Below are 19,678 nucleotides of genomic sequence, written 5' to 3'. Positions count from 1 at the left end.
AAATATGGAAATACTCTGCTTAATTATCTGGGGGGGTTTGTTGTTATGCATTTTTGTGGGGGTTTTTTGGCATAGGTAAACTGAAAGTGACATAAAAAATATAACTATACAGCTTGAGAATTTGCAGTGTAATAGTTAAGTTTTTCCTACAGACTTAGCCTGTAGCATGAATCATTTGACCATCTAAACACATCATACCTGCTTTTTAATACGTCATAAATATAAGAAGCAACATTAGAATAAGAATCCATATTCTTATATTATTTAATAAGAATAATATAAGAATCCAACAATAATCTGTCAGTTTGCAACTCAGGGGAAAACTTTCTGCTCTAACTGCAACGTGTTGCAAGATACCACACAAAAACCTCCACAACCACTATTTCTTGGTTGCAGTATTTTGTGCTGAAAAACAAGGAATCTTCTGTAAATGTTACCAACTTCTGTAAGTCTATCAAACACACAACACCCTTACCTTTCTTCAATTCTATTCTTGTCTGTAAGTGGTTGTTTGATCCACTGATTAACTAGTCTTTGTCCTTGAGGAGTTCTGCATTTATTAAGTAAACCAGCTAGAGACTGTGCAGCATTAGCATTCTCCACAGAACTCTGGAGAGAAAAATAAAAAAAAGTTAGTGAAGTTTACTAACACGCTGCATGGCACTCAACTTTGCTACCTAGAAGGAACAGCTGAGTGCTTTTTCAGTATTCAACTTGGCATCCATCAAAAAAAAGGCAAATAAAACAGCAGGGTGTTCAGTTACACTCTGGTCCCTGGAACATGGCAAACAAGGAATAGGTCTGGCTATTCTAAAGCTACTCCTGACTTAACAGCAACATTAGAAACATACCTAGTGGTGTGGAAGGTTATCTTTGATCAAGAAAAGTGGATATATACCCAGATAGTTGCTAGTTTGTAAGGCCAAAAAAAAAAAAAAATTGGGGTCCTGCCCATCAAAAAAAATCTAATCTTTAAAGTGAATGTACCCATTTTCAGTATTCTGGACAGTATTACATATGAAAAACTTATGAATCCAAGAAAGTGTCACCAAGTACATACAAATGTACAATGTATGCAAATAACCTATTTCAGCACACCCAAGTTGGAAGGCTACAATTTCATGTAATCTACTGTATCTGCTGCACCAGAAGAACTTTATCTACATACTTCACAGAGCAACTCGAATTACAAAATATTTTGCCTTTGCTTTAGTGCCTGCCCAAAACCCCCCCCCCAGACAGGCAACAACACAGCTTCTGGCTACAAGGCAAACCCCTTGCTCCAAAGCTCACAACAGCTCCTAAAGACAGACAGGGCAGTGTATTTCCTACCACAAACAACACCTGCGAGGACTTGTAAAGGGATCTACATCCCTTGTAGCTAAGACAGTGTTGAACTTCCTAGAACAACTCCATAAAGCTTGAGAAGAGATACAATTTTTGCTTCATTCCCTGCCAATAATCAGGATCTGTGGAGTTGCGACAGGGCAGTCAGGCTACTTACCAAACAGCTAAGTATATTGCAAAACAGTTACTAATTTGAGCATGCATTTCTTACCTGAAAAAGATTGAGGGCTTGAACAGCTGCATTATCTAGAACCATATACTGACTAAGATCAAAAGTAGTCAGTTCAAATTGTCCAAAATTAGATTCATCTGAAAGCAACTCTAAAAACTTGATAATGGCTGACAAAGATGAAATGGCAACCTGAAATTTAAAAAAAAATAAAAAAACAACAAAACACATCACATTCTAGTTAGAAAAACTCCTGAATCAAGGAGTATTTGATAAATGCCCCTAGAAAATTACTATCAGGGATTACTTTGATCCATATTAATTCCAGCTGAGCTATGAGAGACTCATCCTGTTTGACAAGACTTGATTTTCGTACGGACATTCCATGGCAGTGCAGCATCTTTCTAGTGAGGTGCAAGAACAACAAACTGAACATCTGCATAATCTGATAAACAAAATGTAAAGCGAACACTTTGCCAGCTTTCCAAATCTGTTATCAGGATGTTTCTAGCTTAGGAAGACAAACAAGTTATTGCAGTTAAATGAGGTATCGTGGATTGTCTTAGGGCATGGTTTCAGGGTTAGTTTTCCACCAGAACAAGGATCTCTCCTGACTCACTGCAAAGCCTTACAAACACCAGTGCCACCACAAGAGAGGAAGCAGCATGACTGACTTGTTTTGCTGCAATGCACTTCAAACAATTTTAACCTGTTATGAAATCACACATTAAGGGAGAATAACTCTGCACCTTACACCTGCAGTGAGCATCAGTAGTGATGGGCATTTTAAAACAAATTAAAACCTGTTTATCTCAAGCAAATTACCTCATTTGCAGCTAAGAACAAACATGCTCAGTTCACATGCAGGCATTAAATCACATGCTTGGACTGTAAGATTATAAAACACACGAATATATTATCATAAACTACTCAGTTTTCAAATACCAATTTTCCTGTCATACAAAATAATCGAAGTACTTTATTTCAGCCCTTAGGCTAGATAGATTATGAACAGGAAGTACCCCATGTGCACAGTCTATGTGTTTGCTACTTTAAAAAGATAAGTGAAGGGTTTTCTCCTTTTTTTTCCAGGACCCCTGGAATCCAGTTTTAACACAGACTCAAACTGTACAGAACTGCTAAACACTTCAGAAAGAACGTAGCTTAATATACCATGGGTTGTACAAGGTATTTTCGCAAAAGTGTGAGAATCCAGCATAAAACAGGACCAGTGAGGGTAGGGGACATCAGCTCACAACAGATGCAAACAACACTCTGCTGCTAGAAAACAAGAGCACTTCAAACAGTGCTCTGTGCTCACCTGCTTCTCCATCTCTGGTAATGCTGCACTATTCATTTGTTCTTCTTTTTTTGATTTTAACAAGCGATTGAGATCCTGAACAATATCTTTTGTTGTGAAATCCGCCTTCTTCCTTTCTGTAATCAGGATTCCACCCCTCTGAATGACCTGTTGTCCACAAACACACTCAGTTACCAACTTCTTTCAATATCGAGGGGAAGCTGTACCTCACAGAGAAGCAAAACCTGAAGATATTTATTTATTGCTAGGTTGCAGAGAGAATGACAAACAAGATTTTACCCTTAGAACAACTTGTGCTGATTAAAATACCAGTCAACAGACAAATAATCTATTTTGTATTAATCAAAACTCCTTTGAGTTAAAATATTGTTCCTCATTTTTTCACAAATCACAGAGCATAGCTAATAAGCTAGAGTACAGCTTTTTAGATGAAGTTTTGTCTAACTGTAAGCCACAATGGTTTCCTTACTTGTCGTAGTTTTCCCATCTCTCCTGCAGTCTCTCCTCCTGGTAGCACACACTCCTTCGGTCCTAGTTGAACCAGTAGAGCTTCAAAGTTTGAGAACTGATCATTATCTGGAAACTCACAGACACTCAATTTTCTCAGCGTAGTGTCGACATACCCCACTCCTACTACTCTTTGTCCATCAGCAGTAGATAGCTTAACCCCCACAACCCCAATGGCCGTTGACATATCATTGTTGGCAAAGAGGACTTCCTCAAACTGGGCAAGATTTCCTGGAGAACCCTATTTAGAAAAGAAATATAAGTGCATTTACAGAAAAAGAAAAATAAGTGTACATACACACTTTTTTTTTTTCTTTAAAAAGGACAACTGACAAAACTAAGTACTGAACAGTCAATTAATACAAAACATACAGCTGCTGTGTTTTTTTAACCATTAAAATTTTATGTGTCACCTACACAAAATAAACTACTTCGGGTTTCCTTTATTTTCAGACTTGTGGCAAATAGAGAGAACAAGGTCTTTCAGCCTTAGAGCAGTAAAAAATACAGGGATATGTAACAGACTGCACAATTTACCATCAAACCATAAATGTCAGTCCCTCAAATTCCCAAAACTTCAAGCTGAGGGGCTCAGGAAAGAGAAAGACTTTTAGTTTATTTTCTTTAGTCTCACAATTATAAACCGAGGTTGAAAACTGTACCTTGTATGCTAAATACCAGTCGTTTTCTTTGATAGATTTACTCCCTGCTTTGTTCTTGTAAACTTCAACTCTGTAGTGACGAACCAGAAGCAGATCTCTCACAAAAGATTCAAAGTTCATTTTACTAAGCACGACACTCTCAAGCTTCTGAGTTCCTACAAAAAAAGAAACAAGAATATTATGAGATAACTGTTCGTAAAGTTTATTTTCTGAAATCAAAATTCCCAGGAACAGCCTTCAGGAAGGCCACTATTCTAATATAAAAGAAGCAAACACGTAAAATCCATGAAACAACACAAAAACACAACATTCAATCCATTAAGACCGAAGAAAGGACACTCCATATCTGCATAACAACAATGTTCATTTCCACATTTCATGAAATCTATATTCATGAAGATATCTGCTCCTCTTATCCCTACCCTCTCCTTGCAATATTCTTGATTTGGTTTACTAATTAATTGTTCACATATTTTAATCTAACAAGTGGTAGAAGTCTGCTACAGATTTTCATTCTGAGTAACTTATTTTCTTTCCTGGATAAGCTACTTCTGTTGACAAAACAGACTCAGAAGATGGCACAACACACATGCCAAGCCATTTCCTTGCATCACAATATATACTATAGAAACAACATTCTCAAAAAAGTTTGAAAGTTTACATTAAAATCTAACTTATAAACTGCCTAATTGACAAGCTTCTTGTTTCTGTTCCTAGAAGGGTGCAGGCAGACGATACAGTCAAGCAAATCAAATTCCATACAGCTGCCAAGAGGAGCAATACATCTACCTCCCCAGCTCCCATGCCAACCCCACCACCAGTTTTTTCACAGAATAAAGTAATTCCACTACTAAACAAATTCATCCGCTCTTTCTGTAGCTTGCAGTGGTTTAAAACCACAGCTGACAGTCACAGGCTTACATCTGTGAAATGATCACCTTTAAATTAAATACAAAAATAACACTGATGCACGGGTTTCTAGTTGAGAAGATGTATCAGTGTCTACACTTGAAACTATCAAGCTTTACAACTTCTCCACAAGATTTGTTTATTCTTTTATGGCTTTGGGGGTGTGTGTTTGGGGTGGGTTTTTTTGAGAGGTTTTGTTTGGGTTTGGGTTGATTGGGTTTTTTACAGTTAGCTCATCACCTGCAACAAAAAGTGAAAAGCATGAGAGAATGCCATTTTAATGCCAGTGCAAACAAAAAAGTCTGTAACAAACAGGTTCCAATCAAGTTTCTTTTGTGAAGTATGAGCCAATAACTTTGCAACACCATGTTCCTCGAGATTAAGGATAATACTAAGGTATGCCTCTTCTGACAAGATGATTTATCTTGATGCTCTTATCTTCAACATCTGCAAGCTCTACCATCTCATACAGAATTAAATGAAAAGTAAGACAGGGTGGATGAAAGATAAAATCTTATGCAATATGTAATCAAATGTTATTTACTGTTGCAAGCCATCAGTTGTCAAGCACTAAGTTACTACTGCCTGCACAACAGAACTGTATGAGCCCAGTCCTCGGTTATCACAGAAAACAGTCAGACAAATTTTTTCACAAAGGGAAATCTAACAGTGCTCTGGAAGAATGTTATTAACTACTGTCAGTCTCTGCTACATGTTGTGTTCAACTAGCTCTCCACATCTGACAGTCCTGCAGCACGAGCTCATGCAAAGAAAAGCAGCTCCATGCCTTCAGCTGTAGGTACCTTTCTACGTTTGTACACCTCTATCTGTCACAGTCATCCTACTCAGAATGGCTACTAATTACAACCGCAGAGCTGCGAGAGGCTGAAGAATAAAGTTGTGCGTTTAGTTTCGCTTGCTTCGAAGCAGCAACGAAACGGAGCTGACGCTCAAACCCAGCGACCTCTTCATACCCACGTTCCCAGATTAACCACCGCAGGGAGCAGCACCACGCACCCTGCCTTCAGCTCAGTGACACGCGGAGGGCCGAGCTGGCAGCCCCGCAAGCAGTCACCGAGAGCGGGCAGCGAAAGAACCGCAGCTGCTCCCGCTCGCTCGCCCCGACCAGGTCCCCGGCTCCGCAGGGTGACGCCATGAGGAAGCGGCGTCCGGCCGAACGCAGACACACGCAGCCCCCCGACCCAGTGACCCGCCCGGAGGCAAGAGCCATGCCCCCGAGGTGTCACCGGCGCCGCCGCCGCCCCGCACGGCCGCTCCTCCCGCCCCCGCTCCCTCCGGACACCCGAGGGCCGACACGGCCCGTCCTTCCGCAGGGCGACCCCCCGGGGGGGAGGGAGGCGAGGCCAACCCGCCCCCCGCCCCCCTAGCGCGGGCTCCTGCCACCCCTCAGCCCGCCCGGCCCGGCCTCCCCGCACCCTGCCCCGCACCCACCCGGTGCCCCCGCCAGCTGGCGGATGACGGCGCGGGTGCGGAAGAGCTCCCGGGCAGCCAGCTGCGCGTCCGCGCCGTGCACCGTGTAGTAGTCGCCCCGCTCGAAGAAGCGCACGGTGGTGTCGGGCTTCTCGGGCAGCGAGAGGACGGCGCGCACGAAGCCCGCCTCGGCCCCCGCACCCTCGGGCCACAGGGCCTCCCGCGGCGGCTCCACCGCCATGCTGCCCGCGCGCGCCCGCCAACCGCCGCCGCGCGCCACGTCACGCCGGGCGCCGCGGGGCGGGGCGGGCCTTCCCGCGCGCCGGGCGCTGCCATGGCAACGCGGCAGCGGGGGGGCGGGGCCGGGGCTGCTGCGCCATTGCGGGGCTGCTGGAGCCCCAGGGCGTGTGTGTGTGTGTGTGTGTGCGTGTGTGTGCGCGTGTGTGTGTGAGTGTGCGCGTGTGTGCGCGTGTGTGTGTGAGTGTGCGTGTGTGTGTGAGTGTGCGTGTGTGTGTATATGTGTGTGTGCGCGTGCGTATGTGTGTGCGCGTGTGTGTGTGCACGTGCGTGTGTGTGCGAGTGCGCGTGTATGTGCGTGTGCGTTTGTGTGCGCGTGCGTATATGTTGTGCGCGTGTGCGTGTATGTGTGTATGCGCGTGCGTGTGTGCACGAGAGTGTGTGTGCGCGTGCGTGTGTATGTGTGTGTGTGCGAGTGCGCGTGCGTATATGTGTGCGCGTGTGTGTGCGAGTGCGCGTGCGTATGTGTGTGCGCGAGTGTGCGTATATGTGTGTGCGAGTGCGCGTGCGTATATGTGTGCGCGTGTGTGTGTGTGCTTGCACGTGTGTTCGCATGCGTATGTGTGTGCGCGTGCGTGCGCGAGTGTGCATGTGTGTGTATATGTGTGTGCACACGAGAGTGTGTGCGCGTGCGTGTGTGTGCGAGTGCGTGTGTGTATATGTGTGTGCGAGTGCGCGTGCGTATATGTGTGCGCGTGTTTGTGTGTGTATGTGTGTCTGCGTGTGTGTGCGTGCGCATGCGTGCGTTTGTGTGTGCGCGTGCGCGTGTATGTGTGCGCGTGTGCAGGCCTGCCGGGCTCAGCGGGCCAGAGCCCGGCACAGGCTGCCCGCAGGCACGGTGCTGTCACACAGCCCGAGAGCAGGGCTGTCACCTTGCTCAGGCTGCCCGGAGGAAGAAGACCGGAGGGCAGCGGGGCCTCCTCTGCTCCTAGAGGAAAATGGTGCCCAGAGGCCCCGTGTTCCCCCTCTGGCAACTCTCACCGACCTTACAGGGAGGTCATTCCTACCTGGCAGCAGAAGGAACGACACGGCAAATGGCCAAAGAAAACACGACCTGACCCCTATTTGCACTCGGCTCAGGGACAGAAAGCGCACAGACTGCCCCACAGCTCTCAGAGGGATCCGGAGCCCAGTGTGCTTCAGTCTGTTTTTTCGTTATCTTTTCCTTGTACTGTCCTAAGTATTTGGTTTTGGTTTTCCTTCTGATGTAAAGACACAAAGGAAACAGTAGAGCTGACAATGTTTCATTTAGTGACTACTGTTTTAAGAATAATGTGAAATCCCAGGTTTCATCAGCTCGATGAAACATTCATGGAAGCTTCTCTTGTCTATCACCACTTTTCTTTTCAGTCAGTTCTAAGTCATTATACCCCAGTTCAGCTGCCTGCACCATAACACCTACACACAAAACACGTTTTAGATTTTACTTGCCTGAGCATTTATTGCATAAATGCTTATCCTTTCTTCTGGTTTGCGTATCTTGCTGCTTCAGAATGTCCCCTTGACTGTTTCATCACTTGCTTTATTCTGTATGTTACCTCAGCTTCTCCTACTTCTTCCACCCTTCCTTTCTTCCACCTGGCCTGCCCCTTGTCCCAGCTATGGAATGCTTTTGGGACTCTTTCCCAACATTTCTCACCTGACTTCTCCCTACTTTCGACTTGGTGACTCAGTGTGCTCATCTTTAATACTTCTTGGTGCCACTAGATGCTTTCCAACTCTAGAGGTCCACATGAGGATTACTTCAGGTTTTCACACGACACTATTCTTTTACCACCATGGCCACCCTGATATCTCAGTCTGAAGGTGTTGATATGTGCTGGATATCCCCCCACAGGGAACCCTTTGGTGTTCCCACCTCTGCCCCATTCCTGCTCAGTGTCACCCTGAGCTGCCTGTTCCCGCTTCAGCCTTCCCCACCCAAACCCTAGTCCTGTACCCCTGAAGATACACACCTTCAAAGTCCTTTTGCAAACATGCTCACTAAAGAGCCAATGGCACTTCTTGTGGAGAAGAGAAAGCAAGATCTGCCTTCATTTGACTTAGGAAGGAAGAAGCAAAGTATAAGCCCGCTAGAGCTTTGGCAGGTTTGTGCTTGCCAAAAATCTTCCTCTTACCTCCTTAACAGTTGTTAAAATAACATCATTTTGGCAGACCAGTGGGATGTATTTTTTGTATGAATAAGTGTACTTTTCCTAACCTTATTTCCAGAAGTGGCTAAACTGCCTGGTCTGAGACATCCCTCCACCAAAAGTGTTTCCTTGCTGCAGGACTCATCTAGGAAAATTCAGCCTAAATAATTACCATTTAGCAAGTACATAGCCTTCTGAAGGCACTCATAATGTCAGGCAACCTTGCCACGAGGGGATAATACCAGGCCCACCCAAAATATACATTATGAATAGCTGGGAGTGCTTGTCTTTGTACATAATGATGACTACAGATAAGGCGGAAGATACGACAAGAAGGAAAAAAGTGTCCTTGTCAAACAGCTGGAGAGGAGGTGGGCTCCAGGGACCTCATTACCACCTTCAAAGGAGATAAAATAATGTCTTCTAAGCAGTAATTGCTCCATGTTGCATTGCTTCCTTCTTCCTCCTCTGGCTGGTTTACGCCTCTTCATTTTGCAGTTTGTAAAGGCAGCGCTGCCGAGCTGCAGCCTCCCGCTTACAGAAAGCCACCACTTAAACTGGCTGCTAACACTCTCAGCGTGGTGACCACCGTCCATAAAAAACACGTTTATGTTATGACATCTTTTGCACAAAATACCACTGGATCAACCACCATTCCTCTGAGCTTCTGTCATTTCCTTTGCCCAGATCAGCTCGGTGCACCAGCCGACCTGCCCAGGTCTAACCGAACGGGGACCACCTGCCTGTTGCCAGGCGTGGTTGCTTTGCCGTTCTGCTGCTAACAGAGTGCTTCCTGCTTTCTCCCCTGCCTACCAGGAGTGACTGGAACCAGAAGATGGCTGTAACTGCTACACACAACGGCAGATGGGAAATGGATGCTAATCTACACCTTAATTAATTTTGTTGCCTTCTTATGCATAACTAGCATACACAGAAAAGCTGCAATGCCTTTTCAGTTAAGAAAATGGGTGTCCTTAAACCACTCTACAGAAAAGAAAAAATAATTCTTTTTTTCAGTGAAGTTTAATTTGTATTGAAGTGTGATCAGTAGCAACTCAAATGCTTTTTGGGGACGTCACCAGAAAATGTTGCATTAGCCTAATCTATGTATGTGCGTATGTATGTATAACACTGCAGAAACTTAATTTTATCAAGATAAAAACATTTAGATAATAGAAGTTTGAAAACCAAAAATGTAGCTGTTGCCTTTAAAGGACCTTTTAACTTTCTTGAATGCACTTTTTTCACTCCGATCAATTTGGCAGAGCCATGCTCAATTTTGCAGGCACCTGAATGCACAAGTATTCTGCAGTGCAGGGGCTACCAGAGTCAAAAAGACTTCTTACCTGTATCAAGATTTTATATACTCTAACCTGGTAATTGTTGTCTCCAAGATTACACACCACCCCCTTTTTATCTACCACCTCCCCTTTGCGTACATCTGCCATTCCATGTCACTGCTAAGACAAGGAGGACAAATTGCTTAGCAAAGACCATAAAACTCTGTGGGGATCAGCCTACATCCAACATCCGAGCCACCCATGCAGCGTGCCTGACTGTCTGTATGCCCAGAGATGAACCTTTGTAATTAATAAAAGACTGTAGCCTTTTCTGAGAGTTGCTAGGATTCAGTAATTAGCGGTTGTAAAGGGGCAGCTGAGCTGCAAGTATTTTTAGTTTCCTATAATATTTCTCAGGCTATTTCAAGAAGTCTATCATCCAAAGTCACTCTATAATATGGCAATTGAAGTCCAGCAGGTGAGGATATAAATAAACATGGTTCATAAGCAAAATCATTTATCTTACCAAAATTAGTATGATTGCTCAGGAGCGTAACGAGCATGCACTTGTCAACAGCCCCTATGTACACAGCACTCCATCCTTTCATTTTGTAGTTGTGGAAACTACTTGTAGGGATTACTTAGGCCTTTGGAAGAACATTTTAGACTTTACTGGTCATGCTTTCTCAAATATGCTATTTGCATATCCTCTTCTAAAAAGTCTCTCATTGTCTTTGCTTAAACATTTATTTAATTTTGCTCAGCAGTAACAATAACTAATATATATGCTAGTGTAATAATTAATAACAAAGTAATAGATTTGCACTTGCCTATGCAAACGCTATTTTCCTATGTTGTACATAGACATTAAGATAAATATTACTATTAGAGTTTCTTGTAAAGTGTCCATCCCCTCTCTGTAAAAAATATCACATTTATTCAGTCTCAAATTATTTAATAAATCTTTATTCCACCTTTATCCTTTATCACAATTGACATTACATAAAGAGAGGGAACATGGTATCAGAACTTTATGTAGAACTTCAGATTTTAAAAAACCATGCTCCTTCATGGAAGGAAGTTAGTGAATTAGGCAAATGGAAGCATGAAAAAATTTATCTTGTAAAAATTCACGCAGTGAATAATACTCTTATATTACATTGGTTTGTTTATTTTACAGGAAATTTGCTTTTTAACTTTGCTTAACACTTTAAAAGTATTTAAATAGAGAGCACTTGGTATTTTTGCTATTTAATACCATATCATTTTTCAGTAGCAATAATTTTTGCCAACAGTTCACAACTGCTCTATATAGGAGAAGTAACATCACATGCCTATGTGGAGAGTTGACTCGCTCTGACAGTGGCTTCTTTTTTTTTTCCTTTAATATGAGCACATTAGTCTCCTCCAGGTATAAAGTACTGTAACACACAATAAAGCTGCAGGATGCTGGATAGACTAGTTTCTCAACTCTTGTCCCCTTCCTCCTTTTCCATTTCCCCATAAATACACACTTTCATGCAGCTTGACTGTCACACAAGTACCGTGTTGAGTAAACAAAACTGAACAAAACCCAGTATCAATATCAATAAAACTGTTTAGAAAAGGAAACTAGGGAAGAACCTGTAATTGACCACCATTTTGAGACCCGAACAGCATCATGTTTGTATCACAGTAACTGAATTTAGATAGTAGTACTATCCCCTCAAATGTGGATTTAGTGAAACGGTATTCTATTTTTTAAATTCTATCTGTAAACCTTGTGGTTTTCCAACCTCAGTAAAACTTGACAAGGAAGAAGACTGTATTAGAGACACTAAGCTTCTGCAAGTATCTAACATGAAAAGCTCCATTAGGTAAAAAAAATGGAAGAGGATCTAGATGCCTTTATTCTACTGTGGGAAAAGTTGGGAGAAAACAATTTTCAAACAAACCGACTGGGACAAGGTCCAGGCCACACAGCAGGTACATACCAACCAGTCAAGTCAGTGCATGTGTAGCTCCAGCCTGGCCACAGCACATGACATCTCTTTCCATTCCACAGGCCAAAAATAAGGCGTGTAGTGAGGGTGGGGGGAAGGGGTGGTAGAAAGAGGAAACAATAGCATTATTATGTTGGGGAGAAGGAAGAAATGGCGAGGATACCATACTGCAGACATATGAGAAAGTCTAGGACAGAGAGTGTAGAATTGAGGAAAACGTTAATACACGTGACTAAGCAGAAGGTGAGCTTACTGAATACCGGGCTTTCTTTCAGTTTACAGAACTGTATGAAATTCGGCATACTCCCGCCGACCGCCTGCCTACCTGGGGAAAAATGGAGCAGCACCTATCGGCAGAGGGAGATACTGCCCTGCCGAAGGTCTCGTTAACAAATCCGCCTGAAAAGGCTGCAAAGGGTAAATTCACTGCACCAGGATTTTTGTACTTTGCAGTTTGACAGAGCAAATGCATATGTTTCCACTTCCCAAAACATACTGCACTCAAGAGAAATTTGATAAAACCTGGGGGCTCCAGCAGCTCAATACACTCACCTAAGCTGATCACACCAGATGCTGGAAAACCCAAGGGAACAGTAACTGCCTGCCTTTCAACATCCAACACAGCTACACACACACATCACCTACCACCTTGTTCAAAGGCAGGTGTACTGGTGACCCGTGATATCAGATGTATGTTCAACACAGTCCAGTAACTTCCCTGTTGTATCTGGCAGATCAGATGCACACAAGCTCTCCAAGGGTGCATGTTGCATATTTAATTTTATGAACATAATATGTAGACTATCATCTCAGTAGTTAAGTCTACTTTTCCCATTTTAGGCAAGAGGGTCAAACCCAACACCACAGTAGTAATAAGACTTGTCATTCAGCTCCTTATCTTGTATCTCATTATTTCTTTGGCAACAGGAGTTACAGCATTTCCTTTATAAGTCAGATATGCTGGACAGACTATTTATGTTTACTTGCTAGTGAATATATATTACATAGATTACTGACTGCCAAAGCAAGCTCTTTTATCCAAAGCTCTGGGAGGTAGATAACCTAAGTTTGGTCAGCCTCCATGACAGAAAACAGTAATAACAAAAACAGATTCTAGCTCTGCAACAGCTTTGTAATGGATAGCTATGCAAATTATAGTCGTGGTTTAATAGCTCTTCCAAGTCTAGCATCAGATGCCAAGTCTACCCACCCCCAACCCTACAGAGGTATTCTAGATTAGAGGCTTTTTTTATTTTAAATATTTACAACATTTGAAAGAGCAGTCTCTGCATTCCTGAAATTACGACATTCACAGCATGTTTATTTTTTGTACAAACAATCCATACTTTATTTTACTCCCGTTGCACATTAAAAGTGAAAAATAGGATAAAGCATCCTTTTCACAGCTTTTAAGAAAAAAAAAATCACGTTATTGAGATATTAGAAAGCCAATACAAACTGTTCATTTGAGTTCCAGGATATTTTCACCTGTGCTGAGGTTACTTGCTTTAAGGAATATTACACTGCTGAATCTGTAAGCATAACTTAGCAGATCATCATTTCAATATTGAAGAATTAAAAGCCCATTTCAAAGTTTTATTAATTCAAGTCATAAAAAAAGTTACAGCAAGTTCAAAATATGTACAAACAGCCATAAAAACATCATGTTCAGTTACACAGGAGACAGTCTCATTACAGCACGGCTACAAAAACCATTATTTTCAATAAAACTCCCACAAGGGTAAAATAACCATTTAAGTATGTATGCTCCAAAACTCTAGTAACAGCAGTTGTCAACTCATTTCATCATCATCAAAAAAAATCAGGGAGCAATAGTTAAGTTTGACTTGAGCAAGGGGGCATTTAACTCTCAACAAATAGTAAAAGTAATGGCATGGTCACCAGTCTTGGGGTTTAAGAGTTTTAGCAATCATTTAGTGAGCACAATTGCCTCCCTTTCAGGAGGAATCTTGCAAGAGTCAAGATCCATGCCACCAGTGTTTTTGCTGTCTTCTCTTTAGAAGCTTACTCTGTCTTCATCAATTTAATTATGCGTTCAGCCCTCTATGCATTTCATTCATCTCCTTTACCTGGAAGGGACAAGGTAGAGGAAGATCAACATTTGTCCTGCTTCTCTACATGAGACCTCAGAAGTCAATAAGCCTTAACAACCCAGGTTTTCATTAGCAAAGGGATTCGAAGTGACACTAACAGAATCGACCGTGCTAAGACCTCTTCAGCTTTTATTATTTTTTTAAAAAGGAGAAGACTTTTCGGGGTGTGTGCAGGGAGCAGACTTCACTATTTAGCTACAACATCCCCCAAATTCCCTCACTTGGGGTGAAGCACCACGTACTGATATCATTTGTTACTGTTCCCTTGCAAACTCTCTTTTCAATAGAAACTGCAAGCCGCATGCAAATCCCTTAACTACGGGCCTTCTCGACAGAAGAAGAACAATCAGCATTTCCTGTGGATTGTATAGCCCTTCCTATAGATATGTAAAAATCGTACTTGCTGCCGGCACCGCCCCCAACCCTTGGGTAAGGCAGCAGATCATCAGATTCTTTTGAACCTAACACTGAACATGATGAACTACGTAAGAGGTGAAAACAAGTTACAGAATTTGAATACTTTCAGTCTCCTTGAACAGATCTGAAGCATCCAAAGCCAGCTTTTGACCTACAGCAAACTTAAGAGTTGCTGGATTCTGGCCAACCTCCTCCCCAAAAAAGACACCACAAACAGAAATTCATTACCTCTGCTTTCACATACTTCCCTTTCCTTCTTCTTGTGAGGACCTGGAAAAGGACAGAATAATTAAGTTTTATTTAAGTCTTGACCTGCTTTATTGGGTTGTGACTTGAAAACTCTAAACTTGGAAGCTGCGTCTTCCCCTTCCTTCGCAAGTGAAGTACACAAGAGACTATTAACTACTTTAAACCAGGAGGCAAGACAAGTACTTGCTTCACCTCAACAAGTTTTTCCTAATACCTTCATTTTCCACACAACACTCTTCAGTCATAACGTGAAATAATGATGGTATGTACATCATCACCTCATTCGCACCAAGTCTCAAAAAAGTAGCCAGTTTAGAGATGAAAACTGTTCCTGTAAAATTACTCTGTTATTTCCCAAATTACACTGTTACCCGTTCTGCTTGGCAGCTTTGTTTGAACTTACCAAAAGAACAATTGCAGCAACTATTGCTATTACTATTACTACAATGACAGCAATAAGGCCAGGCGTCAGAGACTTCATGGAAAACTCGGGTGCAATCTCATCAACATAGTAGACAACTGTCTTCTCCAATTTCAGCTTTTCATTGTCAAAGCTGATATCTAGTTCATTATCACCATGGAAGATGGGGTCACCTTTTACCTAAGAATAGATAGGAACAGAGAGACTTCCTAGTTGACATCGTAATAGGCACTGATCTAGCAAAAATTCATCTTGCTTTAGCCAGCAGACAGCAAGACTACTGAATGCAATGCAATATACACATCTAGCCTTTGGCATACTTTACCCATGACACACTTACATCTTTTTCAAAGTAGTAGGCCACATCAGCTATATCCACATCTCCAGGAGATTTGTCTGAAGAATTTTGCTTCAAATCAATAGTAATGTAAGGTTTTTCATACTGCAAAAAATAGAGTACAGTATTAAGAGAGCTAGTTTAAATCCAGCTATCAAGTACACAGCAAAACATTATGATTCAACTTGTGAACTTGCATACTAATTAAGTTTATTGTACTTGTTCTCAAGCCAAGTGTTTACAGTACAATTCAAATTCCATTTTTAGTGAAGCAAAGTAAGAATTCATCTACAGACTAAGGTGAGTAATATGTCATTTCTCCGTAGTTCAATTCAGATACAGCTATTTGCTAGGTGATCAGTAAGTTTCATTATTTTGAGGGCTTCTAAGACTCGTGCTGTTCTGCATGAGTAAAACACGAGTTTCCAAAGCTATTCAAAACAAAATAAAATTCTGGTATTTGACTAAAAATTATGTTCCTCTTACCAGAACACTACTTATATAACGTCCATTCAGCATATAACGACTGGTAAGTGTATCCCTGAAGAACCTGTAAGGATAGTAAAGCCATAGCTGTTAAATACAGTACTATTTCACACATCTGTTTTCAAAAACAGGGAAGACTTGTTTGGAGTTGTTTTCCTGCAGTTTCTGTGTTGACCCCAGCTGGCAGCTAAACCCTTAACTAGACTCTCACTTGCTTACCCCTAACAGGGCTGGGAAGAGAATCTGAAGGGTAAAAGCAAGAAGGAAAAAAAAAAAAAAAAAGCTCCAACTCATAGGTCAAGATAAAGACATTCTAACAAGTCAAAGGGTTGAGTGGGGGAAATAATAAACCTGAAGTGATGCAAAAGCAATCACTCACTACTATCAGACTGATGGCCAGCTAACCTCAGCACAATGCCTACTTGGTAAAAACTTCTCAGATTTATTGCTAAGCATGGCATTATACACTATGGGATATCTCTTTGGTCAGTTGGAGGGAGCCAACTCTTGTGTCCCCTCCCAACCTCTCGCCCACCCCTGCCATCTTTGTTTACTTTTTGGGTGGTTTCAATGTATTACTTTAATTTTCCTTCAGTATATTCACTTGATTAAAACAGTAACAATGAATTTTGAATAGAAGTTAATCTCATGAGCAGGTAATTATTTCCAATACAAATTAAAGCAATTCTAGGAAGGATCTGCACGTCACTTCTAAGATGTCTTACAAAGGAGTTCACTGACTTGACAATGCTTTTAAACAATTGTTTAGAAATACACTAGACACCTAGTGGTGCATGCAGACAATGCCACGATGTCTTGCTATCATAACTTACTTATTTAAAGATTCAGTGTTCAGAGGAGAGCTTCTCTCAGCATGTTTCATTTCAATGATGATCCACCTGAAGTAATAGACAAGTACAATGAATACTCTTAAAGCACATGCATGTTACAAAGTATACTAAAAATCTAACCCGGGGGAGGGGGAAAAACAGCGAGTGGAAAAAAATTAAAACCCCTCTCAAAAACCCTTCAATCTCTCCTAGCTACTTTAGAGAAAAAAAAAAGTCATAAAAGAGCATTTACTACTCCACCTTCATTCACAGTGCTGCCCTGTGATAAGGCAAGGGGCAACAGTCAAAAACTGGAACACAGGGAAGTTCCACCTCAACACGAGGAAAAACTTCTTTACTGTAGGGGTGATGGAACGTTGTAACAGGTGACCCAGAGAGGTTGTGGAGTCCCCTCCTCCGGAGATTTTCAAGAACTGTCTGGATGCATTTCTGTGTGATCCACCCTAGGTGATCCTCTTCTGGCTGGGGGCTTGGATTAGAGGATCTCCAGAGGTCCCTTCCAACCCCTAACATCCTATGAGTCTATGATTCATGCTAAGCACATCATTCATACCTATAAATCCTCAAAAACACAGAGCTACATACAGGAATGCTTAAATGTCACAACACGCCCTGTTGAAAGACTTACATTGTTCTGACTAACTGATTGCACTTCAAGTCTGCATCATGTTTGTCTGTTCTTCTAACACCGGCTGTATTCACACACCAACAGGTGGTTCCATTGCACTGCTTTGCCTTGAAAACACCAGTATTTTCACACTCTGGATCATAAAGGCCGTCAGTATCTTCAAATGCATCTTTTGGTTTCTCACGACGACCGGCTTTTGAGTGTGCCATTTCTGCTTTCATCAACAAACATTTCGAAGTCACTAAAAATAACCAGAAAGTCACGTTACACGGAGCTCTTAGTCTGTAAAAACATGGAATTATATCAGAAGCAACCAGATGGGAAGCCATCACAAGGAAGAGTGGGTGCCTAGCACGTAGATGGTGCAGAAAGTGAACACAATTGCAGTACGTCAGCTTCTGAAGTCAAGTCACCTTCAGTTTCGTTCGGCCAGAGGCTCATTTACAGCTTAGATGAGCTTGAACCAAGGTCCTGAGACAAGGCTCTTTGACCCCTGGAGTTGTAGGAGAAGTCATGGTACTTGCTTAGAAGATAAAATAAGTCTTTGAAAAACCTTTGTCAATAGAGACTCAAAATTAAGGAGGTCGGGGAAAGCTGCACCAGAATACACATACATCCACACAAGTTACACTAGAGGAGTTGACGTGGAAAACCAGGAAGACGCTTTTATTTCCTTGCTACTGCTGTTTGCTGGGAACTCTGTTCATTTTCATGTATCCCCTGGAGTCCGGCCGGCACTTCCCCCTCCCCCCTGCCCCACACCGGGGAGCGGACCCCGGCCCCGCCTGCCCCACACGCGGGCTGCACTCACGGGTGTTGCAGTCCACGGGCACGCCGGAGCCGGCCGCTTCGCACTGGCAGCCGCTGCTGGTCATCCGACAGCCGGTCACCCGCTTGTTGTTCCGGCAGATGCAGGCTGGGAGAGAAGCGCGGCTGTGAGCGCGGGCCCCCCGGGGCAGGCAGCCGGGCCCCCCGGGGCACCCCCGCCCGCTGCCCCCTCACCAGACGGAGCGGCCACCGCTCCCAACCTCGCCACTCGCCCTCCGGCTGGGCGAGACCTTCCTGCGCCACGCTCGGGGGTCCCCGAGGGTCTGCCGGGCCCCTCCCCCCGAGGACCGGGCGCCCCTGCCCGCTGCTCCCCGTCCCGCCTGCCCGGGCGGCCCCTCCCCGCCCGCCGCGGAGGGGGCGCCATTTTGTGGCGGAGCGGCCACCGCGACGGCTCCGCGGGCAGCGGAGGGCGAGGGGGGCCAAGGGAAGGGGTGGCGGGGGTGGAGCCCGGCCGGGCCGGGCGACGGGAGCGGGGCTGCAGGGCAAAGAGAGAGGAGCGGGCACTCACGGTCCTGGGCGCAGGCGGCGGCGCAGAGCAGCAGCAGCAGCGCTGCCCCGCAGTGCGGCTTCATGGCTGGGGCCGGCGATGGGGCGCGGAGAGGCCGGGGAAGAGCCCTGCGAAAGGCGGGCGGAGGAGCCGGGACGCTGGGTGCGCGGCGCGGAGCCGAAGTGAGCCGCTCGACAGGTTCCGCAGGTGGTGGTGGCTGCGCCGCGCCCTCCCGGCTCCGGTTACACCTGCAGGGGCGGCCCCGGCTCCTCCTCCCGCTGTTAAACCACCGCCGCTGCCGTCCCCTCCCCCCGCACCTGGGCGAAACTGGATGGGGCAGGGCGGGTCCCCGCTCCCAGCCCGTCCCAAATACAGCCTCTTCCACCGAGCTGGGGAGGGGGAGTGGCGGCCCGGGGCGGGGGGAGGTGGCGAGGGCGGCTCGAGGTGCAGCCGGTTCGGGTAAAAGCGGCTGTGAGACTGCCCCGCCCGCGCCGGAGGGGCGTGGGGAGGAGGGGGTCTGTCGGGGGTGTCGGTCGGGGGTGTCGCCGGGGGGCGGCTGCCGCCCCCGCCGTCGAGAAGAAACTCTTAGTCATCGGGGGAAGCTCCCGGGCGTGTTCGCGCTGCGGGGCGGGCCGGCTGCCCTGCAGGGTGACACACGGGGGCCGGGGGAGCAGCGTCGGCTCCAGGCTCGGCCCGGGACTTTCCGTTCCCGCAGGTGACCTTCGGAGGGCCGGGAGCGCGGGAAGGGCTCCCCCGCCGCGGGGCGAGAGGCCCCGAGGTCTTTGCCCTGGCCGTAGGGCCCGAACACGCGGGGGTGTTTCCT

General features: G+C 44.7%; 2 protein-coding genes across 3 annotated transcripts in view; both read right to left on the bottom strand.

Annotated features, from left to right (window-relative positions):
• Positions 1-6,608, bottom strand: part of MSH2 (mutS homolog 2) — a 55,027-nt gene extending 48,419 nt beyond the window's left edge. For both annotated transcript variants that reach the window (XM_051615357.1, XM_051615358.1), the window contains exons 1-6: positions 6,368-6,608; positions 4,007-4,161; positions 3,307-3,585; positions 2,838-2,984; positions 1,559-1,708; positions 476-609 (exon numbers count right to left, since the gene is read on the bottom strand). In XM_051615357.1, the coding sequence (XP_051471317.1) occupies positions 476-609; positions 1,559-1,708; positions 2,838-2,984; positions 3,307-3,585; positions 4,007-4,161; positions 6,368-6,587 (1,085 nt within the window). In that variant the 5' untranslated portion in view covers positions 6,588-6,608. The remainder of the gene's footprint in view (positions 1-475; positions 610-1,558; positions 1,709-2,837; positions 2,985-3,306; positions 3,586-4,006; positions 4,162-6,367) is intronic.
• Positions 6,609-13,356: 6,748 nt separating this feature from the next.
• Positions 13,357-19,185, bottom strand: EPCAM (epithelial cell adhesion molecule). The gene is made up of 9 exons (XM_051615363.1): positions 18,877-19,185; positions 18,352-18,456; positions 17,541-17,781; positions 16,895-16,960; positions 16,062-16,125; positions 15,579-15,680; positions 15,221-15,418; positions 14,797-14,838; positions 13,357-14,127 (listed from the first exon to the last, which is right to left on the bottom strand). Exons 1-9 carry the CDS (start codon positions 18,938-18,940, stop codon positions 14,086-14,088), a joined length of 924 nt encoding a protein of 307 aa, XP_051471323.1. The 5' UTR covers positions 18,941-19,185; the 3' UTR covers positions 13,357-14,085.
• Between the last annotated feature and the right edge of the window lie 493 nt (positions 19,186-19,678).

The sequence above is a fragment of the Apus apus genome, chromosome 3 (genome assembly GCF_020740795.1).
Source record: "Apus apus isolate bApuApu2 chromosome 3, bApuApu2.pri.cur, whole genome shotgun sequence".
NCBI classification, from domain to species: domain Eukaryota; kingdom Metazoa; phylum Chordata; class Aves; order Apodiformes; family Apodidae; genus Apus; species Apus apus.
The sequence above is the reverse complement of the archived record's forward strand: the minus strand, read 5'-3'. Positions and strand labels throughout refer to the sequence as shown.

Coding starts and splice junctions, on each gene's coding strand:
- EPCAM (XM_051615363.1), bottom strand. CDS start 18,940: ATGAAGCCGCACTGCGGGGCAGCGCTGCTGCTGCTGCTCTGCGCCGCC. Junction 18,457..18,876: donor CGCCGCCTGCGCCCAGGACC/GTGAGTGCCCGC, acceptor CTTCTCTCCCAG/CCTGCATCTGCCGGAACAAC. Junction 15,419..15,578: donor CCTACTACTTTGAAAAAGAT/GTAAGTGTGTCA, acceptor ATCTATTCTTAG/GTAAAAGGTGACCCCATCTT.